Genomic DNA, 27,566 nt, shown 5'->3' on the forward strand with positions numbered 1-27,566 from the left:
GGACACATGTGGCCCTGCGTGCACCTTCTGCAAAGAACGCTACTCCCTTTGAAGAGCTATTTTTGAAAATCAGAGCTGGAGAGAGTCCCCAGGGCCTCTGAGGAGAAAGAAGCACACGCCACGTGAACACAGCAACGAAGGCTGAATCGGGTGGCCAAACGGGCCTGGGCGGCTGGCCAACCAGGCCACAGCCAACAGGGAAGAGCAAGCCCCTGCTGCCTGCTGGCTTCCTCTGCCCAGTCTCCCAGGGGTACAAGGCTCAGACATCTCCTGTCCCCCATCCCCTTTTTCCTCATTCCCTCCCCAAACGACTGTCATTTCCCAGTGAAATCAGCAGGTGGTATCCCAGCAGCCAAATGTCCTGCGACCGCCCCCACTGAGTATGGACTTGCTGAGCTATTTATTTTTGCCTCTGAGAGTAAGTCGTAAGAAACGAAACATTTCATTTACGAGCTTGCCCTGAGAGACCACTTAAGTACATAAAAATGGAAATACATTTAACTGCTTTCTTAAATGGCACGGTGAGCATTTGTATCTAGGAAAAGTGTTTCCCTTGTGCCCCGACAAGGGGAGGGATTTGTTTGTGAAAACAAACTTACCGCTGCTTTACTGAAAGCCTTCCCTGTGGGGCAATGTGGAGAGGGCGGAAGTCACTGGGAATCCCATTCGGTTCCTGAACCCACGTGTCACAGGCGAGACCGGGGACAGGGGACAGGCCCCGTGCACACTCACTCTTGCTGGCTGTGTCAGGCCGGCCAGCGGAGGCAACGACTTCCTTCTGACGCGGAGAAGACCGGGGTAAGACCGCTGCTCGCTGTTTCACACACACGTGCACACTGGCCGTGAGTTACACAGAGTGACTGCAGGCTGCGCCCTCTCCTGTCCCACGCCCACTCCCCTCCCCTTTTTGGGTCAGACTGTCTAACTTATTCAGCATTTCAAAACGCTAGGGAAAAAGAGGGTCGATTTGGTTTTCACTCAGCCTTTAAACCTCTCAGTGCCCCAACCAGGTTTCTCCGGCAGGGGTGTCCAAACTTTGGGCATCTCTGGGCCCCACTGGAAGAAGAGGAGTTGTCATGGGCCGCACATTAAATACACAAACCCTAACGAAAACAAAAACATCTCATAATGTTTTACGTAAATGTACGATTCTGTGTTGGCTGCATTCACAGCCGTCGGGCCACGGGGTTGGGTGCCCCGCTCTGAGGCATCTCTCTGGAAGGGCCACTGCCAGCCGTCACTCCCCCGCTCTTCCAGGTCCTGCCATGCTAGGAGCCATCTTTGCGTCTCACCTTGACGCCTTTCAAAGGAATCTTTGGGGCCAAACTGTGGAGTAAACGCAGCACCGTTTAAAAAGAGAGATTCCAGGCACAGACCGTCTTGAGGCTGCGTTAGTGCTGGCTGATTTAAGAAAAACGCTTATGAAAATGGTCCTCATTAGCACCTTACACGTTAGCCTCAGGGGAGGTGGGGCAAGGGGAACGAGACCCTCTATGTACTCCTGTACCATGTCTGCAAGTTAGTTCAAGCGTAAACGGTTTTGAACACGGGCATTTGGTGACAGGTTAGAGCAGACTGGACAGAGCAGCAACCCTCACCTCGTTCAAAGTCACTCTTGGCCTCGGCAGGTCCGCGCAGGAGTGGCACCAACACGGGGGCTGCGCAGTCCTGTGCTGTGAGGATTAAAACACCCTGAGGCTTCTCAGCTTGGCTCACAGGGCCCGTCAGTCTGCTGCTGAGCAGAGGTGCGTGGGCAGCTCCTCGGAGCCGGCCCCACAGAGGTCAGCTCTGCTCGCCACGCACCGAGCGGCCCTCCAGAGAGACGGAGAGACGAGAGCACAGATTCTCCCAGGATGGCCGGTGGGGTTTGGGGCATGGCACTGTTTCAAGAGAGGGAAGGAGTTCCACGTACAGACGGCGGAAGGAGTTTGGGACACATGCCCAGAGACCTGGGCCCTCCTACTGCCTGGTACCACGTCCCACTGGCCCCGAGGCCCACCTGGCCTCAAGTTACTCATCTGCACAATGGGACAGCAACCGCCCTGCCCTGCGAAGAGGAAACCAACACCATGAAAACTCCGAAAGAACAGAGCGTTGTGCACAGGTGAGTCTCAGTTATGGTTTAAGCAGCTCTGGGACAGCCCATAGGCAAGGCACAGCCTTAAAAACACGATCCTCAGTAGGATGTGGACAGAGTCCTTATTCCAAATTCAGGAAGACGTACACGTACAAGGAGACACAGGCAGAGTCCGTTGCTCCATCTTTGACCCAGGTCACATTCCCACGTCCAAGGACTGCGTTTCCTGTGCATTTTGTTGAGCTAAGCAGAGGAAGGCTGGTGAAGGTCAGTGTGGGTTAGGGGCTGTACCCCCCTCCATGGAAGATAAGAGCTGTCCTTTAGGGGGGCAAACCAAGCCACCATCCTCTGGGGAACACCTGGGGGAGGGAGCGAGGGAGGGCTTGGGGGAGGGGGTCTGCCCTTCAGCCTCACTGGCTCAGGTCTTGTCCCGTGAATGTGCACACCCCCTCCTTGCGCCATGTCAGGGGCTTTTCTTGGGGGAAGCAGGTGAGCAAGAAGGAAGTGGCAGGAGCTGCGGGGACCGGGGAAGATCTGAGACTCTGCGGGGACCTTCCAATGCACAAAGGGGCCTGAAAGGGTGCCCCGGCCCCTCCGAATCTTTCTGTCACTCTCCTCACCTTCTGAGACGCCCTGACACCTGGCTACTGATAACACAGGCCCTGGGGTGGGGAGGAGAGCAGGGAGATTCAGGCTAAAACTCCACTAGACCCTAAACAGCTGTCCAAGGTCAATGTCGCAGTGGCCCAAGCCCTGGGGTCACATAGGTACGCCCTGGAATTGGGGAGGCAATTCAGTGAGAATCAATAAGGCATGGGGTTTTCGGCCAACTGGCAGGGCCCGCCCTGCCCAGACCAGGGGGCTTCAGGGCGAGCCCCCACCAACCCACGAGCACACAGCTAGGGACGTGCCCTGTAGCCAGGCCTCCACGTGGCCACGGGTCTGCTGTTTCTTATACATTTGGGGGGGGGATTCATTTTCTCCATGAAGAGGCCTTTCTCTCATTAACGCTAATGAGTGTCACGTGGCCAAGCTGAAGGCATTTCATCTTCCAGATTTTCTAAAAATAAAACATGGTGAAGGAAAACACATGTATTGTTTCTATTCAAGATTGTAAAAACACAAACAAAAAGGAAACAGACAGCTGCCTGAGAGGTCCCCTTCCCTGTCGGTTACGGCAGCAGATCAGGGGCCTGACGCTGAGCAGGTCTGGGGTGGGGCAAGAGGAGCTTCTGCTGAACACTGGGCGCAGCGTAAGTCACGCCCTGCTGTCCCTCGCACAGTGCGCCCCTCCCTCGGGCTGACGCCTGGGACCCCGAAAGGGTTCGCCAGCTAGTCGACCGTGGCAGGGCCCATATTAAGGTTCAAAGTAAGAACTGTCATCCAGAGAATTTCACTGTAAAGAAAATTACTAAAGGGGAGATTTTTTAGAAAGTCTTGACAACGTTCACTAGACACATGTAATTAGGGATGGCAGGAATTTAAAATTTTTTCTTGCATATAATACAATCATGCTTAAACATACAAACACCCTTTGAAAGTCCTGTTTGCAGAAAAGGTGGCGGTGAAGTGTTAGTACTGTTCCAACCCTAACCGCACCACGGCCCAGACGCAACACTCCCGAAACAGCAGCACGGGAGCGTGAATCTCTGGTCCGCCTCGCCACTGTAGGCGTCGTATTTTCTTTAAGTGGCTAAATGTGTTCAGTCTTCTATTGATGTTACCATTTCTAATTTCTGCGTAGGATCGTGCATGGTTTTGCTTGTCCAGTCACTCGAACCTGCAGGCATCTTTAGATGGGGCCACGCCTCCACGCACAGCCTGGTCCAGGGCCTGGGACCTGCGGACACACCCAGTATCTGCCTGGTGGTGCAGCACGCCCCCAGGGGCTGGCGACTGTCCGAGGTCCACACACTGTCTCATGCATTTGAAAATGACTCCGTGACTTATTTACCCCCAAATCTAGGCGATACCTTGATTCCTTCCTTTCTTCCACGTGGCAGTTACCACACCCAAGGGCCCTGTGAGCGCTTCACCATCTCGCCAAACTGCTCACCCAGGTGACTCTAATGCTCTGGTCCTGTCTTGTTTCCACCTGACAGCTCGGTAGAATGTGAGTCGGGCCATGACAGTTTTTCTGCTTAAATCCTAACAGCTTCCCATGCCACCTGCAGCTCTCCCAACACAGTGATCTGGCTTTCGAGGCCCCTCCCCTGCTCCCTTTCCTCTCTGGGTCCACTGGCCTTGGCCTTGACCCTGGAAGGTGCCAGCTCTGTTCTTGACCACATCGAGAGCTGTTGATCAGTTGTCCCTTCTGCCCCAAGTGGTCATCCTTTCCACCTTTACAACGTGGGCTTCTTCTTGTCGCCTAGATCTTGGCTGAAATGTCACCCACTCAGAGACGTCTTTCCTGACCCATCCCTCTAAAGAAGCCAACAGGTGCCAACTCACCACACCGTTTTCAGTGCTTTACAGAAGCTCTCACTGCCTCTCACACTTTCTCACGGCGACTCTCCCCTCTGTCGTCCATCTCTATCCTCTCAATAGCAAGCCCCATGAGCAGGGACCTCCCTGACACCTGGCTGACACCTTGCACTCGGGAAACACTTGTCAGGTAACTCACACCACCATGTCTCAGTAAGGGCCCTTAGCCCACGAGGAGCCTGGCAACATCCTCAAGACACACCTGCCTGCCAGGGATCGGTAGATGGAGAGAGAGAGAACCTCCACCCAGAAGTATCGTCGGGGCAATTTGGACAGTTCCTTGGGGGTCAACATTAATTCAATAATTCAAAGGTACTGTCTTAGGGTGGAGACTCCTATGAGGAACCAGGGATGTGATGTCAGCACAGAGACATGGCTGCCAGCCCTCGGAGTGGGCAGGGTGCAGAATGGGTGAGAAGGAGGAACCCTTGAACCAGGATGACTCCTTCCGCGCTCNTTTTTAGAAAGTCTTGACAACGTTCACTAGACACATGTAATTAGGGATGGCAGGAATTTAAAATTTTTTCTTGCATATAATACAATCATGCTTAAACATACACACACCCTTTGAAAGTCCTGTTTGCAGAAAAGGTGGCGGTGAAGTGTTAGTACTGTTCCAACCGTAACCGCACCACGGCCCAGACGCAACACTCCCGAAACAGCAGCACGGGAGCGTGAACCTCTGGTCCGCCTCGCCACTGTAGGCGTCGTATTTTCTTTAAGTGGCTAAATGTGCTCAGTCTTCTATTGATGTTACCATTTCTAATTTCTGCGTAGGATTGTGCATGGTTTTGCTTGTCCAGTCACTCGAACCTGCAGGCATCTTTAGATGGGGCCACGCCTCCACGCACAGCCTGGTCCAGGGCCTGGGACCTGCAGACACACCCAGTATCTGCCTGGTGGTGCAGCCCGCCCCCAGGGGCTGGTGACTGTCCGAGGTCCACGCACTGTCTCATGCATTTGAAAATGACTCCGTGACTTATTTACCTCCAAATCTAGGCGATACCTTGATTCCTTCCTTTCTTCCACGTGGCAGTTACCACACCCAAGGACCCTGTGAGCGCTTCACCATCTCGCCAAACTGCTCGCCCAGGTGACTCTAATGCTCTGGTCCTGTCTTGTTTCCACCTGACAGCTCGGTAGAATGTGAGTCAGGCCATGACAGTTTTTCTGCTTAAATCCTAACAGCTTCCCATGCTACCTGCAGCTCTCCCAACACAGTGATCTGGCTTTCGAGGCCCCTCCCCTGCTCCCTTTCCTCTCTGGGTCCACTGGCCTTGGCCTTGACCCTGGAAGGTGCCAGCTCTGTTCTTGACCACATCGAGAGCTGTTGATCAGTTGTCCCTTCTGCCCCAAGTGGTCATCCTTTCCACCTTTACAACGTGGGCTTCTTCTTGTCGCCTAGATCTTGGCTGAAATGTCACCCACTCAGAGACGTCTTTCCTGACCCATCCCTCTAAAGAAGCCAACAGGTGCCAACTCACCACACCGTTTTCAGTGCTTTACAGAAGCTCTCACTGCCTCTCACACTTTCTCACGGCGACTCTCCCCTCTGTCGTCCATCTCTATCCTCTCAATAGCAAGCCCCATGAGCAGGGACCTCCCTGACACCTGGCTGACACCTTGCACTCGGGAAACACTTGTCAGGTAACTCACACCACCATGTCTCAGTAAGGGCCCTTAGCCCACGAGGAGCCTGGCAACATCCTCAAGACACACCTGCCTGCCAGGGATCGGTAGATGGAGAGAGAGAGAACCTCCACCCAGAAGTATCGTCGGGGCAATTTGGACAGTTCCTTGGGGGTCAACATTAATTCAATAATTCAAAGGTACTGTCTTAGGGTGGAGACTCCTATGAGGAACCAGGGATGTGATGTCAGCGCAGAGACATGGCTGCCAGCCCTCAGAGTGGGCAGGGTGCAGAATGGGTGAGAAGGAGGAACCCTTGAACCAGGATGACTCCTTCCGCGCTCTCCTGGCAGCAAAGCCTGGTTATTCTGGAGGGCCCTGGCACTCTCCACTTTGGTGACCGCAGGGAAGCCTGTTTTGAGATGAAGACTAATTCCCGAACGGCAGAGCCAGCTCTGTGCTCTCCCGGCCTCTGTTTCTGTGAACCGTCCACTCTGCTCAGGAGCGTGCTGGGACCCTTCCTCACCTGACCTGCTGCCCCAGACGGGCAGGGGCTGCAAACCCATTTGGCTGGAAGGGGCAAAGCAGGGGGTGGGGGGCTGTGTGCACCCAGCTCAGTGGGGGCTGGACATCTGCAAGACCTCAAGTGGACCTCTCTCATTCGAGTCACCTCACCGTGGGTGCCGGTTCCAGCCCTTTCCTGCCCCAAGTACTTTTGCAAACCAGGTGGCAAACTTGACCCATTTTAACTTGACACTCTCCCTCTGTACTATCTTGGCAGAAGCCCAGATGGGTGGAAAATTAGACAAAAGCCACACAAGAGTGGAGCCAGAGAAGCGAAGAGAGCAATTACACTTGAACCGAAATAATTTACTTCCTCCAGAATGGGTAATTGCCACTCTGGATTTTCCCTGGATTTGCAATTACAAATTTTCCGGTTCTGACACAACCACTGGTCCAGCCCCAGGAGCTCAATTTCCGGGAAGGAAGCCGGAGATCAGCGCTGCTGGCCACGCAAACCAGAGGGCAAGCCCTGGTGTGGTGTCGGGGACAGCAGGGTGCTCAGGCTCTGTCTGGGATTCTTGCAGACGGAAATAGTCTGCATTTTGAAGGGCAGCTTCTCTGCTGGGAAGGGAGTCAAGGAACAAGTTTGGTTTGGGCAACCCTCAGTTTTAAGTTCCTTGCACCTATGACACGAGAGACCCTCGCTGAGTAACATGAGACGACATGCGACATTCACAGATTCACCGCGTTTCAAAATTACCATCTGGAAGGTATTGCTGGCTGAAGCAACATGTTGCAAGACAGTCACGGTATGTAGTTAAATATACCTACATACAGCCTCATATACCAGTGAGGCTGTTATTAAGTAAATCTTATAAAAAGCAAGCCTGCTCGCCATGTGGCCGGCAGGTCTGGAAGGGGCAGGAACAGCTGGGAGTCGTGTTATCAAACAGAGAGCCTTTCGTGCCCAGCAGGTGGAATGGGCGACGCTGCTGCCCACTGAGCAATCGCTAGTCTTCCCTAGACTCACACTCCGACTTCTTCTGGTCGAGGAACTAATTCAACTCAGCTGCAGAGGCTCTGGCTTTTGTGCTTTAAGTTTCGTAATGTAACTAACGGCTCACATCCACTCACATCATGTTAAAGACCCTCTTCCAGTCCTTTGGCTCCCACCCCGGACTCGGTGCCTGAGTGTGGACGTCCTTGCTGCTCGGGAGAAGAGCAACCAGCTCACGGGTAAGCAGGGAGCCGAGTCTGAAAAGATCGATGACGTTTTAGTCCAGTGGAGGTTGCTTCAAAATGCACGCATCGGGTTTGTGAGTTGACATCATCGATGTATTCGGACTAGGAAATAGGAGCCTGTCTGCAGAATAAGACTCCGCATCCACGCCATCAACACAGCTTTCCTGCCAGCTGGGCGCCGCTGCTGCCCCGCACCTGGGCTTCAGAGCTTCCCCAGGGCCCAGCCCACGGCAAAGCCTTCGGTCCAGAACTTCTTTTCCATTGTTACCACATCCTGTTTGCAACCCTTCCAGCCCCCAGGGGCCCGGGACATGCTCCATTTGTCATTCTCTAAGACTTTCTGCATTTCGGTATCTGCCACCTGTGGCTCCCACCGCTGGGACGTCCTCCTCCACCCGGCTGATGGCATCTCCCCCAAGACACCAACAAGCTCTTCGCTCCCTGGGAAGGAGCCCCTGCCCTGTGGGTTCAGCCCAGGATCAGATGCTTCTGCGGGGCAGGCTTGGGTTCGTTTTGCATTTCTCTCTCTTTCTCTAGCTCGTGCGTATCTTGGGCCAGAGAAAGTTATCTTTCCCTTCGTGGTATTGCGTGGAGCACAGTAGTTCATCCATACTCCGCTTCCAGTGAAGGTTGAAAATGTGCTATGTTTGCGTGCCGGGTCTTCGGTGCATCTGGTCTGTCCAGCTCTAGCATTATTGGTGTTGTCGTAACAGCTCCAATTCTCCAAAGGCAAGGAGATGGGAGTCCAGTAGCGGAAAGGTAAAGTGCAAGTTCACCATGATTCCGGGTCTCCACCCACTGGCCCAGATGGCGCAGGCTGACCACCAGGGCCCCGTGACATGGTAGGGCTGGTGCAGGAGGCTCTGGGGAAGGCCCCGGACACCGAAGAGCTGAAGGGCACATTGACGAGTGATCGTCTCTTAAGTAGGAAACATTCACGGCCAATAACAAACAATTCCCCCTCCCTTGAAATTTGAACTTCAACAAGAGTAAGACACTATCAAATGAGCGGAGCGTAACAATATCCATGTGACACTCAGTTCTAGGAAGACCATCAGGACACTGTCTCTCCTACCAGGCCAGTGGCGGTGCGTGCTGCGGCCATGTTTTGTAAAGTAATTGTTAATAAAGAATCGAAAGCCTTAAAAAGATCCCAGTCATTTCTCCAACACTTCTCCTTCCAAAAACAGAACTTGAGAACACAGGTACAAGATGAAGGCACATTCTTCTTTAGGGAAAAACTGGAAAGCAAGCTGACTGGCTTTCGTAGTCGAAAGCATAGGTCACCATATCCGAACATGACCTATTTCACATATTTGCGGAGAGTTTTTAAAACAGAAAACTCTAATAAGGTTAGAAAAAGCCAATAAAAGGATACATTGGTTTTTTGTTAGGAAAAAACTTAGAGAATAGACACCATTTAAGTCTGATTATGCAAATGAAGAGGCATACAATATACATATACAGGAAAATTAGCAATGTAGTGATGAACATTAAATTAGTCTGGAAATGAAAATTTTTATAATCCCATATATCTTAACACTATTTTTTTAAAGGATGGCCGACTTAGAGTTTTACTGGAAAAAAATAAAGGAGTGTATTTTCTTGTATTTTCTGCAGTACAGTGGACTGGCTACCCAAACTCTTATGCTACAAAGCAAATAAAAACTCTGGAAATGAACATAACTGCATATTTCACATGTACGGCTCCACTGGTGGGGTGGCCCGAGCCCCGTCAGCACCCTCCAGGAAAACAGTGGGGAGCAAGTCCTGAGGGCTGTGGCTGATTTCTGCTCATCTACAGCCTGGGGGTTAAGGCCGAGCAGAGCCCAGGAGACAAAACCTGGCACTTGAGGATGTAGGAATGCAACTTGGAAACCCCGGCATGGAATTTCAGTTCATGGTCACGAGCTGATCCCCTTTCAGGACTGGAGCCAAAATTCACACGACCTGCTTAGCAGGAGCAACCATAAACTCAAAAGTTAGCACAGTGTAAGCCCACCTGAGACGAGCACGGAACTCTCTGGGGGGGCTCAGAGAGTCCCAGAAAAAAACCCAGAAAACTCTCTGGGTTTTCTGCAGATAACGTTCCAATGAACGTGAGCTCGGAATCATAGTAACAGTGTACTGGGTTGGCCAAGAAGGAATCATAGTAACAGTGCATTGGGTTGGCCAAGAAGTCCGTTAGTTTCTTCCACAGAGCGGCTCTAGTGGTGCTTGGTTGTCTCCAACTTCACTCGAAACAGTGTTGTGAGACCGCATACTGACAGCTGCCGTATCAGAGAGCATTTAAAAATACTTGTCAAAATTGGTGAATTTTTGGGCAACCAATTTGATACTGAAGATGGAAGAAGTTATATAACATTTTTGGCATATTATGCATTATTATTTCAAGAAAGGTAAAAACACAACTGAAACACGCACACAAAAAAAGATTTGTGCCATGAGTAGAGAAGGTGCTATGATTGACTGAATGTGTCGAAGTGGTTTGCGAAGTTTCCTGTACTATCGACATTCTGGCCAAACAACTCTCTGCCGTGGGCCGTCTTCTGCATTGGAAGACGTTTAGCAGCTCCCCGGCCTCTGTCCACTAGAAGCCAATAGCAGGAGATAGCCGACATACTCAAAATATCCAAATCAATGAAGGTATTGGTGAAAATGAAAAATATGCCTTTCATTTTACAGAAAAAAATTAAATGAACTTTTGGGCCAACCCAACATATGAATCAGAAATCACAATGCACACAAGAAACCAACACCATTACCCAAAGTCAGCAAACAAGGCGAATTGCAGAATCAGACCCGTTTACACCTCAGATATTAGAAACGTCCGATACAGGGTAGAAAATAATTGATATGTTTGAAGGAATAAAAGAGTTAATTAAATATTAAGTGCAGGGCAAGAGACTATGCAACTGACCAGAGTGATCCTAAAAAGCGCACCTGGAAATGTCAGATACACCAATTAAAATGAAAAACAGATGACTTTAAATATAGCCAAAACAGAATTAGTGAAGTAGAATAGAAACCTAAGAAAAGTTTGCTGAATGTATCACTGTCAATGGAAAATGCAGAAGGAAGGAAGACAGGACGAGACCGGGTAAGATGCGTCTACTGTCGTGTGCCTTGTGGCAACCGACGTTTCAGTCAATGACCGACCGAATGCGCTACGGCGGCGGTCCCAGGAGGTTTGAACGACGTGTAGCGCCGCCGATGAAAGGGAAGGCGGGGCCTGCCTAAGCCGTCACATTTCCCGCCAGCCCCGGGGGGGGGGGGGGGGGGTTAAATAGAGGGGGCTCAGCAGGCTGTCCTGTGCCCTCCGTGGCCTGTCTTGGTGCCTATCAGGGCTAGGGCCCAGAGTTGGCGAGGCAGTGAGGGGAGAGGAGGAAACCATTGACATATTCATTTTTTAAAAAATATACTGTATCTTGACTAACTAGAGTTTAACCTAGAAATACAGTTAGTTTACATAAGAAAAGCAATGGAATTCCCTACGTTTACCAAACAGAAAAATCCTATCATTATCCCAACAGGTACATAAAAAGTCTACCAGTGTTCCACATCCACTCATAGTAAAGCTTTTGTCAAATGAGGGATAGAAACAACAGAATAACTTGAATAAAGGACGGATCTGAATAGACATTTCTCCAAAGACGACACACAAACAGCCAATAAGACCCTGAGAGTGTTCTCTGTGTCACTGGGGAACACTTGGGGAAACACACACCAAAGCCACAACAAAACACCACACCCACTAAGATGGCTATTCCCGGGGAGTCAGAAAGTGACAAGTGTGAACGAAGGCGTGGAGAAACGGGTAAGCGTGTGCCTTGCCTCTGGGAATGTAACAGGGTGCAGCGGCTGTGCAAACTGGAACAGGGATTCTCAGGAAAGCAAACACAGAATCAGCACCGGATCCAGCAATTCCATTGCTGGGAAGGTGAGGCCCAAAGGATTAAAAGCAGAGGCTCAGACAAATGCCTACACACCTGTGCTCACAGCGGCATAACTCACACTGGGCCGGAAGTGGAAGCAACTCAGGCGTCCACTCAGGTGTCCACTCAGGCGTTCACCAACAGATACCTGGACACACAAGTGTGGTCTGTGTACACAGCAGACCCTGACGATTCGGCCCTGACAAGGCAGTAAGGACGCAGGCCACCCTACAGATGGCTGGAGGACGTTATGCTAAGCGAAAAAAGCTGGTCACCGAAAGACAGATGTTGTATGAGTGCACTTACATGAGGTCCCTGGGGTGTTCCAGTTCAGAGAGACAGGGACTAGGTTGAGGGGGCATTTTAAAAACAAAATCACCAAGTTTTGGAGAGGCACGATGGCAGCCAGTCTCTCACCACCTGACTCCTGCCAAATGAGCACATCTAATGCCAGCAGTTTCTCTTTACTAGTGTCTAAGACATTCACCATCTTCAATCCACTGACAGGAAAAGAATAGCTTTGGTGAGTCACAAAATGCAAGAGGCATGAAATTCTGGAATGAAACAATGGCATAAGTCAGGGAAATTTCTGCTGAAGCACCAACTTAACACATGACTGGCATTTTCAACCAGCAGAGAAATACTATCTCATCGACAGTTGGGGGACAACTGGTGACTTCGCACCCTCGGGGGACATCTACCCAGAGGGCTTCCAGGTTTAAAGAAGGGAGTTAGACAGGAATGTAAGCCAAAGAAGTCTGTTCTAAGCCTGTCAGTGAACACAAAGGGAAAAAGATTAAGGATAACTTCTGAATGTCAAAAATTACCATAACCAGACATGATGACTACATGCAACTCGGTATCCTGGATGGGATCCTGGAACAGAAAAAGGACATTAGTGGGAAAGCTGGTGACATTGGAATAGAGCCTATAGTTGAGTTAATAGTACGGTACCAATCATTGGTTTCCTAATTTAGATCGGTGATTCCCCACTGTGGATGATGTTGCCCCCCCAGGGGACACTTAACATCAGGATTCTTTTAACATCAGCTGAGAATAAACAGGTACAAGGAAAGCTCTCTGCCCTCCCCTTATTTGCCCAAAAGCATGACATAAGTCTCCAAAGGTGTCCCTCCTTTCTCCTCTGCAAGAAGGAGTGAAGTTCCTCCCCGGGGACCACTTCACCCCGTCAGCCTGGAGACGCCACCAGAGGAACCAGCGTAGCATTTGCACACCCACCATTAATTTCCTTTCATATTTTCACCTCTCCCTCTGCGAGCCATGGACACCCACACCTGCTTTCCTGTCTCCTGCCATTTCCCCGCAAAACTCTCCTTCGTGGAAAACGCCATAGGAGCCAGAGTTCTGAGCCACCACTTTGAGTTACCATTTCCCCTGGGCGGCTCCCATGTGCGCGTGACAAATACATGGTAATGAACATATTTGAGTTTCTCTTGTTAAACGTATCTTTTGTTACAGGAGCCCCAGGGGGGATGTAGGTAGAAGGGACATTATTTTTTACCCCTACCTGATCAGGAACAGAGCCCTTGATCCGGGCGGCACAGACTCCAATGCCAGCACAAGAGCTGGCACAGACATGGGTCTGCCTGGTGCCCTCCTCTGTGCGAGACCCCCTTTCCACACCCCGAGGTACCAGACACCGAGCCACGTGGCGCTAGGACGCTGCATGTGAGCTGGGGCTCCCAAGCCTTCATGTGGCTAGGACCTAACACAGGAAACAATGACCCGGTGGTAGGGATGTGGACAAGATTCTTCGTTCAACTACAAACTCTTTGCGCAACGCAGTTTAAAATGAGTTTATGGCTGGTCCTACCATCGTCATCCATCTCTTATTCCCCAATGTTAGTAACACAAAATAAGATCACGGAAAGATCTAAGCTTCTGCTTTAAGGTGATTTGGAAAATAGCAGAAAAATAAATAAAAATAAAAACAAAATAAAACAAACGCCATCAAGCCAAAGGAATTAAACACATCAACTGTTTCTCACATTATTTTTGCTTTTCTCTAGGGTCAGCTATATCTGAAATACTTTTCCTTACAGAATTCACCGCGCCATTACCACGTCCTCTTTCCAAAATCATGTCTAAACTGACTTCCTGAAGACAGCTCAGGTGAGACTAGGGACTGGTGGTAACTACAAGGTGCTGAGTTCCCACAATGTACCACAAGGCTCGGTGCTCCTCGGTGAACCCCCTCAGAGGGCACAGGGTCGGCGCCTGGCAGCGTCAGAACCGAGACCGGGACGGGCCCACAGTGCTGCCCTCGGCCACCCTGCTCATCACTACTCTCATTCACGGGGCGCACTGGGTCCCCATTTACAAATGCAACCACCGTCCCGTCTGCCCATTACAGGCCTTGAGTCCATTCTTCTCACCCCTTGGCAAACCTGAGCAGGTGGCCCAGCAGAATGGCTGTCCTATACAACTGTGGGGACAGGACCCATTCACGCACCGAGGGCATTAATCAGGAAGAAGGAGAAAAGCCCTCTTCTGCACAGAGACAGCCGGGCTGGCTGTCGTGGGCGTGCCCCAGAGGCCATGCGGACTCCGGGTGCGGGGCTGAGCGTCCCGGTCTCGGTTTCTGGGGAGACGACACAGACTCCTCCGGGTCTGCCAAGTATTACACAAAAACACCTTCAAAAAACGTCTGTAGCACTGTTGACACATTTTGGTTTTTAGGCCTTGAATTTGACCATCTGAAGGGCAATAAAGTCGTTCTGTGACGTCAGTTGGTTCCTCGTATTGAGCTCTTACAGAAAAACAACTGTTTAAGACTTTCCCCCCAATTTTAAAACCCAGTGAGGAGGCTACAGCTTCCACCCCGCTCTCCACACCCACCTGTGGAAAGGGGGTATCACATGACTCCCCACCCTTTCCTCGCCGGAGAGGTTTCCAGTATGGCCACGGGGAGAGGTGGTTTGAAGAAGAAAAGGCAGCAAGCTTTCAAGTGCCTGACATCAGCAAGGCTTTGTTGGGTCATCAGAATGACCTGCCCTCCAGCTCACACCCGGGCCCCAGCAAGTGCGCTAGGCTGGGCGTGGAGAGGTCATTGCCAGAGGCTCAGACCTGGAGCCTGACCTCAGCGACAGTGCTGTCTGGAAGAGGAGGAGGGCCCTGGGACACAGGGAATACGACACATCACGTCGAAAGGCCATACGATTCCTGGGGGTCAGTACTGGAGAGATGGGGCTGGGAGGATGCACTGAGGGTCGCTCACAGAGCGGGGAGCGGCGAGCATCTCGGAGGGGGTGGTCCACAGCCACAGCTGGAAGGAGGTTTGGGCACAGAGCAGGGAACTGGTTCTCGACAGAGAGTGACGTTGTCTTTCCCCCGCCCCCAGATAAGGTCTGGAGACGTTTGTGTTTGTCACAACTTAGTGGGGCAGGAAGGCCATAGCATCTGATGGATGGAGACTAGGGATGCTGTGAAACACCCCACAGTGCTCAACGGAAAGTGATCTGGCCCCAAATGTTGCCACTACTGAGGCCCAGAGACGGGAGGCGACAGAGGGGCGGGTAACACTGAGTGAGCTATGGCCAAGGTCAAGGTGAGAAGCAGGAACTGTAAAGCAAAGTCTCCCCCTTTATCAGCAATCACAGAGACACCAGCTACAACAGAAAAAAACAACACTATTTTTCATCTGGAACTTTGCAAATCGCTGCTAACCGTGGCCAGGTTCAGAAAGGGCCTTCCCCTGGGTTTCTCCTGGAGTCTCACTTGACACTGAGGGTCAAGAAACCAAAAAAGGCTAACACAGTCTGACCTCAATGTTCCATTTCCAGGATTTTATTCTCAAAAAGAAATAATTCAATTGAGAACAGTCCTACGGGTCAAGTCCTCACACTACTATCATTCCGAAAAGTGAGAAATGAGTAGCAACTTTAAGGACCAGCGACAAAGACACAGCTAAACTCTGATGCGCCCACAATGCACATCACTGTGTAGTCAGTAAAAGCCATCTTTGTAAAGTGCCGCGAACAGCAGGAGCCACTGGACACGGTGCTCAGTGGCAGAGACCCGGAGGGAGCTGGCGCATGCAGTGGAGTCCAAGGCAAGCTCTCCAGAAGGCTCGTCCCAACACACGCCGTCTGGGACATCATCGTCCCTTGAGTAGTTCCCGTCCTCCCATCGTGAAACAGCCTCACTCAGTGCTGCGGGGCAGAGTCTGGTGGCGGACACTAGCAGACAGCGCTCCGCAGGTGCCCCGGCAACAAGTCCCGTGGGAGTTCTTCCACTCCCGGCTTTCATGTCTTTCACCACCAGTGGCACCGCACTCCACTGGAGACTCCTGGGCCCCACGCCACTGGAAGCCTGTGCCCGACTGGGAGAGTCTAAGACAGAGGGTCCACCAGAGAACATCGATGCTTTGGGCAGGTGGATATGGACGAGAACGGCACTTGTCAGTATCTTCTCCAAAGGCAGTTAAAAGAGTCCGATGCTTTTGTTCCATGTGCTTGGATGTCTCAGGACCAGGGGACGCTTCGGCTCCAGGGATGGAATGAACGGTGGAACTGGCAGGAAGCAGCGTGTGGAAGCCAGCGCTGTTTCAGGCACGCAGTACGTGGTGAGCAGGGGGCTGTGTGGGTCGACACCATATGTCCCATAGCGCACCACGGAGAATGAGGTTTCAGACGGGGAAGGGTTTCTGAGACAGCAGATTGTGTCTGAGGCAAACGCCAGGGCTTGTTACACTGAACCGCGCGGCTCACTCTCCTAACATGTCCCCCAGACACAGTCCATGAGTGCCCTTCAAACAGCCCCTCCGACAGTGACAGTGGAGGCGGGCCCCGCTCAGGGCTGCCCCTGGGGAGGGCACGGCAGGGCCAGGCACACAGGACTGCTGTGGGCTCAGGCGTTTGAGGCCACGTGGGCTTGGACAGGCCATTTAAACTGCAAGCCTCACTTGTCTCACTACCAAACAGGGGTCACGGTGCCCTCTCCGCAGAATGGCTTGGATGGTGCACGGTCAGGGGTGCAGTGGGTGCAGGCCAGGCTTCAGCATCTGGGAGCCCACGTTATGGCTGATAGGATGAGGATGACAATGACAAGGACAATGGCAATAACGATGGTGAAAGTCTCCCTTGTGAGGCGCAGAGGTTCGTACGACACCCACGTCTCAGGTGCTGGCAGGGTGCTTAGTAATGGCGGAGATCAAAGAGATAAACACACAGGGATGGAGGGGTGAGCAGAGAGGGGGCCGATTCCTAGGCTCAAGGCCCCCAAAACAGAACAGGTGCCCTGTGTCCCTTAGCACCTTTGTCCTGCAGTCACAGCCTATCTGAACTGGGCAGAGTGTCCGTAAGTGCCCTCTTCCCCGAATCTTAGCACCTTTTTGGGGTGCATGTCCCAGGAGACAGTGCATGGGACTCACTGACCAAAGACCTAGTGACCCGCACTGAGACTGCCTCACAGCCTTTGCAGAAGCTCCCAGGCCACCCCACTGTGTGGCCGGATGTCAGCAGGCCGGCGAGACCGGATTCCGCTCGGGCGGCGTCTGGAAATCCACCAGGTGAAGAGCACTGGGCTCCACGACTGAAGGAAGAAGCCTAACAGCATTAGCCGCTGTCCCTGGGGGGCCGGCAAGAATGCCGGACGAGACTGCAGCCCTCCGACAGGAAAACGCCACAGTTCTCGGGGTTTAGGGGGCGTCGCAACTGTGGGAAAGGCACTTGCATCGCGGCTGAAGTGCTTTGTCAAGACTGAAGGTCAGCGAGCTCCCCCTGGAAGTGCCAGGCGGGCGGCAGGAAGTTAGAGCTTGTGCATCTCAGGTATGGGCTCCATGGTGTGGACGAGAAGCGTGTCCTGTTGCCTGGGAAGAAGCGCATGTCATTGCGAATCGGCTTTGAGGGAGAGAGCACACAAGTGCGGGGGCAGATATGTGTGGGTGTGCATGTCCGCACACGCAGGGTGAGGCGAAAGCAGGTTTACAGTTGGGAGTATGCAAAACAGAGTTCATCCTCGTAGTAGCATTACTGTTTTATTTCCCAAACGAACAACTGCAAACGTACTTCAGCCCCGCCCTGTACTTGAGACCCGTGCCCAGTGAGCCCAAGGTTCTGTGGTTTTGTACTTCAGGACTAAGGGACCCAGCGTCACATGGAACCTCACAAACCTCACTGAGGGCAAATAGAACAGAAATGTCTTCAGGCTGGACGGGACTTCCAAGGGCGCCAAACCTGCCCCCTCTCCAGTTACCCAGACATGGACACAGCCTCGAGTGCCCGTGTGGCTCGCTGCCGATCATTGTGCCAGAACATAAGCAGTCAGCACTGCTATAAAAGGTGACCTGGCCTCCATGAACACCTGTCCCCAAATGGTCGAGCGAGGCCACGGGCTTCAGGGCCACTGAAGTGTCCCACTGGTGAACCTCCAGGATAGAACACTCTTCTCCAGGGGGTGGGGGTGGCCAGGGACATAGCATTAACTCCGATGCCATGCCTACGACAGCCAGTCACACCGCCACAGGCCATACAGCCAGAGCCGGAGACACGCTGGGGAGTGTTCCCTGTGCACGCACGCCCCTCCTCGGGGGTGGAGGAGAGACCTGGCTCTAGTGATCCGAAAGCTGCTTTGGCGGAAGAGCCATAAATCCGACTATTTCACAGCCCGAGACAGGAAGACAAGAATGTGCTCCCACGGGGGCTCACAACAATGTAGGTCAGTGTTTCCGGAACCGTCGTCACCAAGGAAGAGGAAGTTGATGGCTTCAGCGAGTTCTTAAACTATTTGCGTGAGGCCTGTGCCAGCAAGCCCGACGCTGCGGACGACTCTCACCCCAGGCTGCATCCACACCTCTCGGCCGCCCCCACGGTCTAATCCATCTGGGAGCCACGGCCCGTCACTTTACCGACCTCTGAGTGTCCACTGTGCGGACCCTTGTTGATTACATCCTTTCATATTCCTGCGCCCATTACGGCTTTAAAATGTCCCACAGTCATTTTTATTAATTAGTAAAGCTTTAATGGATAGACACTGCACTGTAAAATCATCATGCATACGCTGCCTTTTCAATTTGACTGTGGGCATCTTTAAATGTTTCCCCCGAGTGGAAAGTCGCTGATTCGTAGACCAGAGTCTCTCGCAGAAAGTAAAGCAGGAAATGGAAAGTTGGCCCAGAGGAAGGGGGAACTCTGGCCTCCCTGACCTCCCAGGGAGGGAAGGGGCCCTGCCAGCCTTGGGGGTCCTCCCCAGCCCAGGGAGGCCACGCAGCCGCAGCCACAGGTCCTGGCCAAGCTGCCCCGGAAAACACGCCCGAGGAAAAAGCCCTATAATTACTTCACACACATGCACACACTCACTCACTCTGTTACAGAGCCAGCCCCTAACTGCCAACTGCCAGGCTGGACAGTGGAGAGGCCAGCACTCTAGGGACCTGGACGTGCAGACACTGCGATCAGAGACAAGACCTCTGGGATGGGCGGCAGCCTGTCCTTCCCGGCCTGTATGGGAATCACGCGGGCCTAAACTAACTTCATTTGGGGGCTGCTGTTCCCTACTCATTACACGGGGTCTGGAAGTATCATTGGAAACACAGCTTCCAGGGAAGTCTCGCCACGTACGAAAGCGTCACCTAAGGAAACGGAGGCAGCACCAACCTCTACCCCAAGCGGGCCACGGCCACCCAGGAACGCAGCCCACGAGGCAGCTCCATCAGGGTGGCCCCTCCGAGTACTGGCTGGAGGAGAAACCCCCTGTGCATGCGGGTGGGGCATTTACACCCAGCACCTGGCTGGTGGGGAGGGCCTGTGGGGCAGCCCCCACGGGGGATGGGCGCGTCACTCACCCGCCCTGTAACTCCAGCCGGGAATGTGAATGGACAGCTGGTTGGTGTGGGCACCGGTGTGACAGCACGTGGCTGCAGCCTCCTCCCCTTTTCTCACAGCGATCTGCTGAGCTCCCACGGCGGCGAACTCTGCATCGTCCAATGGAGGGGAGCCACCCCAAGGACATGTGGTGGTCCCCAAATGCACCCGCCCCAGCGTGGGCGGCACCGCCGGGGTCCAGCGTGGGCCCAGGAGGCCAGGGCCCCCCTTGGTGAGCTGTGGTTTCAGGGCGCTGCTGATTGGCCCCGAGTTGGCTGTGCCGCCTGCCCCATCTGGTGTCAGTCCGTGGGAACTGCAGCGGAGGTCAAGGGACAGGACGGACCTGTGCATCTTGGGGCTGGCCAGTCGCGTCTGCTCCATGGGGACGGAGAGGGGTCTGTCCAGATAGTAGATGGCATTCGGACACTGCTGAGACACCCTGAGGTGGACACAGGAGCTGAACAAAAGCGGACTCTTTCCTGACCGTGGGGGGTCAGGAGGAAAGCTGTTCTCTCTGTGGTCCACGCTGGTGACCCAGTACTGGTGTCCATCACACAGCTGCATGTGGGCCTCGGGGAACCTCAGCCTCATCACAGAGCTGTTTCTGGAGGACTCCATGCCGGCAAAAGGCCCTCGGTGCTGACCTGGATGGGCTCCGCTAGCCAGGACAGAAGGGTCCCTGAGCAGAGGGTCCTGTGCCCTGCACCTGGTACACAGTGGGTCCCCCACAGCCCCCCACACCAGGCTGCTGGCTGGGGGGCCCACACGCCTGGCTGTGATGGTGATGGATGCAAACCCCTTTCGGGGGCTGCCGCCCGGCTTCTCCTCTTTGGGGGGCCGCTCAGCCTCGAGTCCTTGAGCCCTGGCTGGTGTCTGAACCCCTAGCTGGCCAGGGAGGAAGGCGAAGGCCCTGTCGATGGTGACCCCACTGCAACTGGCCAGAGCCCGCTTCACAGGCCACACGGGAAGCTGAGGGTCCGCGCACAGCACAGGCAGGGCAGCCCTGTCTTCTTTGGACTTGCTCTCATCCATCAGCTGAGAGATGACCGTGGACGAAATCATTTTCGGGTTGGGTGATGCCAGAGGCCCCTGCAAATGGAAAAAGATCACAACTATTCAAGCAGTCCACTGGCACACAGGCAGGGAACCCTCAGTGGCCAATGGGACACGGTGGTGGCCAGCACTCTCCCCCAAGACCTGTCACCCCACCCCGACGCCCCTGTGAGCATCTCTTCTGAAGGCCGAGGAGCCCAGATCTGTGCATGAGCTGACGGTGCGCTCTGAAGCGTGCCTCTGACCGGGGAGAGGTTTCCGCGGCTGGTGTCCCTTTGCAGCTCATTTGTTGGTGTGGGTGTGATGGGATCGTGAAATCTCTCTAGTCACCCCCACCAGGCCCCGGGGCCCCCGACATGGGCTCGGAGGAGAGTGCGGGCTCGGGGTGGGCCCGTGGAGAGGTGGGCCATCTTTCCTCTGAGAGCAGGTATGAGTATGGGGAGCCCCTATACTCCACCCCTAGCTCCCTTTGCTGGTTTGGACCAGAACCCAGTCGCAGCCCAGTCGCTCCCCAGTGCTGCCATCATGGGGTCAAATCCCAGACTGCGAAACAGTGTCCATCAAACACTCAAGCTTGACAACTGCCCGACAGGCGCAGGGGCCCTGAGAATGGACCAGGACAGGGTGGGGTGGGGGCTGCGGGCCGGGGGGTAGGGGTTGAGGTCGGCCAAGACAGGCACAGTTTGGCTGCCTTCCAGTCACTGCCCACGTAACGATCGGCGGCTTCTGCTTCTGAACCAGCAGACCGCAGGCTCCAACAGCCGATCACATGTGTCCGAAACAGTGAACTGCAGTTTTCAACACAGTGTGGTGAACCAGAAAAAATCTCCCCCGTCCCTGCTGTCTTTGCCGTGTGCATGGGTGACACACCCCAGGAAGCTGCACAGAGACTGACAGACCCAGTGCCCACAGACACTCACAGGGACCTGAGTCCCCACTGGGACGCCCACGGTTCTAATGTGTAAAACAAGCCCTTGCACGGAACCGCACGGGATCCAAGATAACGCTGGCAGCCACCCGGCCCCCACTGCCCGCAGTCCTCACTCAGGAGCCCAAGGGCACCCTGGGTGCTCGCACCCAGCGGCATTTCTGCACCTCCAATGCTCCAGGGAGTCGCGGGGCAGGTCACGGGGCGGGCTCCTCAGGCTCCAGAGACCTGTGGGTGGGGCCCAGGAGGCTGCAGGTTAAGGGCCACCCCGAGGCTCCGATGTGGGTGACCCAGGGAGCAGCGCACTTTGAGAAACTCAAACGGAGCCACTGGGAACAGCCTGCATGTGGTGACAGCAAACTGCCCTCTTCCTAAGACGCGACGAGAGAGTGCAGGGGCACTGTCCTCTTGTTCAGATTAATGTTCACGTCCTCTGCAGCTGGACTTCTGATGGGGCGCCGCACGTGGGGAGCCTGGCGGGGCCTGCAGGGTTCCACGTGGGGAGAGGGCAGGCCCGACTTCCTCGGTTTTCCCTTCTCCCTCGGTTTTCACCGCCGTCTCCACCACTGCCCACGTGGTCATATTTTAGAGACAAGTGGGAAATTGCAAATTCAAAGGATGACAAGAGATAGGAGAAGTAGACAAGAGAGCCATCTTAAAACTTGTTTCATTAAAAAAATATTCAGATCGCTGTTCAATTCCCAGTCAGGGCACATGCCTGGGTTGCAGGCCAGTTCCCTGCAGGCCAACACCCAGCAGGGGACGCACGAAAGGCAACCATACATTGATGTTTCTCTCCCTCTCTCCTTCCCTTCCCCTCGAAAGATAAATAAATAAAATATTTAAAAAAATACTCAAATACCACTGGCAGTTTTTCCAGGTGGCCCTGATGGACCTCTGGTGGCTCGCAGCCCAGGTGTTTTCCCTGGGAGCCCAGGAGCCCCAGGGGCCGCCTCATCCCAGAACAGTGACGTCAGAGCCCCTGGCAGTGGGGGGTTGTGGGTAAGGGGCACCGGGCCACAGTATTTTTGAAGGTCCCCATGTGACTGCAGCAGGTAGGCGAGGCTGAGAAACCCTCCCCGCGCTCCCGAGGCTCCTCCCCTTCCTGTCTCTGGAACAGCCCTTTCCGTGACTGCTGTGACAGACAAGACGTCTGCGTGCAGGGTGCTAGGATTTGAGAGGCGATCCCGCCCCCCACGTCAGCCACTTCAGTTCCCATAATCACTGTCCCTGGGCACCTACAACTTCACAGCCAGCAGGGTCACCTCTGGCTCGGGCGGCTCTTTGAAGAGAAAAATGTCCGTCTCGGCAACCGCAGTACTATCTATTTCCTTGAGCAATGCTTCCCTAAGTGTGGGCCGGTGACCCCCTGCATAACCACCACCTGGAGACCTGGTTTTAGCACGCAGGTCTGGACCCCTCCCTCCCTAGAGCTGGGGCCAATCAGGGTGAGCGAAGATGAGGCCCAGGATTAGGGTGCTCACCCGGCCTCGGCGTGGAAAGGCTGCTGGGGTATCGCTCAAGTCTCCTGAGGCCCATCCTGATCCAGGGGCCCCCAGACGGGCCATGGCCCCCAGAGGAGCCTGGGTCCCCGCCACTGCAGAGGCAGGACAAGACACAGTCACGGCTGTGGGGATTCCAGGAATGACTCGGAGCCTGAACACAACATCGAGAGGGCGCCGGGCCTCCAGGCTCAGGATCCGGGGGTGGGGTGGGGTTGTGGACGAGGGGCACCAGAGACAAGGGGTACGCTTCTCGGAACGAGTGCACATCACCTCAGCCTGGAGAAAGGACAGGAATGACCGACTCTGGGGACGGTCAGCCTGGCTCCATGCCTGGAAGGAGACGGAGCTCAGCCGGGAGCCCAGGGCTGCAGGGACTCCAGGGAGCCACCTGGGAGAGGGTGCGGGTGCCCCTGAGTCAGCCCGACCTGGGCCTGGCCAGTGAGGCTGTGACTTCAGCCCCATCACAGGCAGGTGACGAGGGAAGCGCAGCGATGGCCAGCATGAGCTGCAGCCGGAATCTGAGGCTGCGGAGCTGCCGAACACGGCGGGGCGACCCTGTTCTGGGCCCGGGGTCGGGGGGTGGTGGGGCCGTGCTGACTGAGCCGGTTCCAGAGAAAAGAGCCCTTGCCTTCCCTACATCACAGCGGGTTGCAGAGCCCGAAACGGTCACGGGACCTCTGCAGGTGGGAACGCGGGGGACAGCCCCAGGCTCTGGCCTGCCCTGTGAGTCAGCAGGCATCACGGTGTGTATCTGATCTCGACGGGTACGGGGGTACGCAGGAACGGGGGGCACTCACATCAACATCGCACCATGCCTCAGTGAACTTGTAGTGAATGCACTTCAGTTGTCAAATAGAAATAAGCCATCACACGCCCGACGCGCTGACATTTCGGTGATGTGGATCCAGACTGAATGTAATCTTTTTAGACACACATTCAGATCTTCAGAACACCAGTCAGGGGCGAGCTATTTCTCCCCTCACTCACCAGACGAACACTCACCAAGCGCCTTCCAGGAGCCAGGCTCTGTGCTGAGGACGCTGCCTGGTCTCATGGTGTTAGCAGGCTGGAGATGACATCAGCAGGTAGTCGACTGACCGGGACAAGGGTCATGAGAGTGACTTGTCCTGTGACTTTTCAGCTCTTTAGACACAGCTTTGACAAAAGCCCCGACCAACAGAGAGAAGTGAGAAAGGAAACCCCACATGCTCTGATACGCATCACACTCCTGTTCGGGAAGATCTATTTACCAAAGTCTATTTGCTCACTGACACCCATTAAATAATTAAAGATAAAACCCGACGTCTTAAAAATCAGTATCACTCTGCTTGGGCGGCAGCGACAAGGGACACAGCCTGGGGCTGAAGCAATAGTCGTGGATTTCTCATAGCTCTGGGGGCTAGAAGCCCCAGATCAAGGTGTTGGCAGGGTCTGCTCCTTCTTAGCTGCCTTCTCCCGGCCAGTAGACAGCTGTCTGCCCCGTGTGTCCTCACAAGCTCTTCCTCGGTGCAGGTCTGTGTCCTACTCTCTTATCAGGACACTGGTCACACTGGATCAGGGCCATCCTAATGACCTCCTTTAACCTTAATTACCTCTTTATTTTTTAAAAAAGATTTTATTTTTAGACAGAGGGGAAGCAAGGTAGAAAGAGGGAGAGAAATGTCCATGTGTGGTTGCCTCTTGTGCGCCCCCTACTGGGGACCTGGCCCACAACCCAGGTTTGTGCCCTGATTGGGAATCGAACTGGCGACCCTTTGGTTCACAGGCAGACCCTCAGTGCACACCAGCCAGGGCTTAGTGACCTCTTTAAAACCCCATCTCCAAATACAAACATGTTCTGTGGCACTGAGGGCTACGATTTTAATGTAAATTTGGGGGACACAGCTAACAGACTACAACCCATCTCTTTGTGTCCAGGTGTCCTTTGGGGCTGCGAGACTGAGGACATGAGGCAGAGGGGCTGTTTGGTGTGCCTAAGTCACCTACTGCATTGGAAACTGGGCAAATTCTCCTTAAAAAGCTATCAGCATCCTTTACATCAAATACCTTCTCCAATTAAGCAGTTGCAGTGTGTCACTCCATCTGTCCTTCATCCTGGGTTAATTGAACATGGCTTTGAAAAAGGAGATCTTTTATCTAAAACAAACTGATGTAAGAGTCCAAAGGAGAAAAATCAGTCTTGCATTTGAAGTGGATGCTCAAGGCCACAGAGGGTCAAATGCACGGCTGGATCTGGTGTCTGGCTTGGCTGGTAAACCACCCCCCCACCCTGGTTCCTGACCGGCGCGCTCACACGGGCACATTTTCTTTCCCATAAACGCTGCTGGAAGACGCTGAGTCCTTTTGTAGAGCTGGCAACAGCGTTCATCGTCTCATACGCTTTAGGGACTGTTTCTAACCGTCTGTCCCTGCCTGACCGCCTGTTACCAAGGAGGGCACCGTTTCATAGGTCCAAGTGGATGGCCAGAGTGAGCGGGTCCTGAACCACCGGAGTGAGGGTGCTTCCGTTTCCGCAAAGATGTGTTTCTCTAAAGGATGAGCACCTAATCTAATCTGTAGCTTTGCAATCTCGATGCTTCTCCACAAGACGATTCCTTCCTCTCCCAGAGCTGCTCTGCAGCCTACACTCTCTGTCAGAAGGATCTGTGGGTCCCATCTCCCCACAGATACACTGTGGTCACCTCCACATTAGCTACAAGCGTGTTGGCTCCAGTCGCGCCCCTGTGTCATCCCTCCAATTGCTACAAACCAAGGCAGATGCATAGGTTTGAAAACGCCCTTATAGTCGCGATGAAATGGCATTGCATTTCATCCTGACTGTAAGGATGTATTGAAACCTATGCATTCACTTTGATTTGTAGCAATAGGAAGAGAGGGTTTTAAGACAAATGAGAAAATAGGAGCATTTCTCCTCCACGCAGAACCTTTTCTGCCCATGCATTCACTAGAAAGCACAGGGTTCTATGCAGGGTGACATAGAGCCGGGAAAAGCTGGCAAGAATCCAGGTTTTTTTGAAAGGGGATTGGGCAAGCACACGATGGCTTGCAGAAATGCATTATCGCCGTCTGCAGAAATGACAAAAAAATCCAAAACGATTACAGAGTTTCAATGACAGGGGAGCGTGCCTGCAGCTATGAAAGCTGTGGTGTTACAGCCCCGTGTAAGGAGATGCAGGACCAAACTAATGGAGATAAACAGATACAAATGTTTCCTTATTTGTCTATTTCTGCTTTTTCCTAAGTGTCTACATGGAGCAGCCATTACTTTTGTTAAAAGGAAAATTTAAACATTGTATTTTGAAGGAAGAAAACTCTGTTCCCTAGTTCATTCCATTTGAATCAATGTCTGGTCGAAGAAGTGCACACCGCCGTCTGCAAGCTTCCGCGGATTTTGCAAAGAGACAGGGACCTCTTGCTGGCTCGGCAGGAGAGGTGGGCTCACAACGAGGGGGCCTGGGTGTGGAGGGCTCCACCACTGGATGAGCGCGCCCAGGCACGGGCCTCGACAGCTCAGAGTGAGGAGGGCAATCTCAAAGGCACACTGCTGCCGGGGTCAAACCGATGACCCGGGTCATTCCAAAGCAGATGAGCCAGTGTGAGCGTGTGAGCGTGTGAGCGTGTGAGCGAGGGTGCTGTCGACATCCGTCCACATGGCCTCCAGCTCTGGATCACTAGTGACCACACTGATTAATTTTAGCATCAACAGGAACAGGCCGAGATCTGCCCACTCGATGTGAAGGACAGGTAGGAGAGGCCTCCGGCGGGTGCCCGTCTGGAGAAGAGCAGCGACCAGTCTGGGTGTGGCCTTCGTTTCCATGGAGCCGTTTCCGTGACACCGTGCATCTTCACATCCGCAGGCGGTGAGCTCCCTGCTTTAAACAGTGAGGACTGAATCTCGGGGCCCAGGACAGCATCCTTCCTGCATCCTGCAGGACTCCAGGCCGGGGGTCACGGGGGAATGTAGGCTTCATCAAACACAGAGCCGAACCCAAGGATAATACCCACGACAAGCATTTTAGGAGAAAACTTACGTTTTCCAGACACCTTGCTGCTTTCATCCGTTTTGAGAGCACACTTCACAGAATTCTGCTCTCTCTCAAAGTCACCAGAGTTGGGGGCAGAGTGTCCACTTGCAAGAGACAATAGCTGTCTCTTGTAAACCTACATTCCCCAATACCTCTTTCCAGCAGGAAAGTCCGCATTTGAAGTTCTGTTGACCGAAACGCGCCCTTTAGAGCAAGGTAAGGACAGAGTGCGGGAGCCAGGCAGCCAAGGAGCTGAGAGACCGGGGCGAGCCAAGCACCGGAGGAGCATGAGCTCCAGCTTCCTAATCTGCAGAATCGGTGCCATGAACGTCCCTCCCCGCCAAGGGCTGCGGGGAGGGCA

At 53.7% G+C, this 27,566-nt stretch overlaps 1 protein-coding gene across 1 annotated transcript in view; it reads right to left on the bottom strand.

The window, feature by feature from the left end:
• Nucleotides 1-27,566, bottom strand: part of CUNH10orf90 (chromosome unknown C10orf90 homolog) — an 84,469-nt gene that overhangs the window by 16,378 nt on the left and 40,525 nt on the right. The window contains exon 3 of the mRNA XM_037051285.1: nucleotides 19,676-20,783. Within this exon, the coding sequence (XP_036907180.1) occupies nucleotides 19,676-20,783 (1,108 nt within the window). The remainder of the gene's footprint in view (nucleotides 1-19,675; nucleotides 20,784-27,566) is intronic.

Source organism: Sturnira hondurensis, unplaced genomic scaffold (genome assembly GCF_014824575.4).
Source record: "Sturnira hondurensis isolate 20B ecotype Veracruz unplaced genomic scaffold, ASM1482457v3 Scaffold0007208, whole genome shotgun sequence".
NCBI lineage: Eukaryota > Metazoa > Chordata > Mammalia > Chiroptera > Phyllostomidae > Sturnira > Sturnira hondurensis.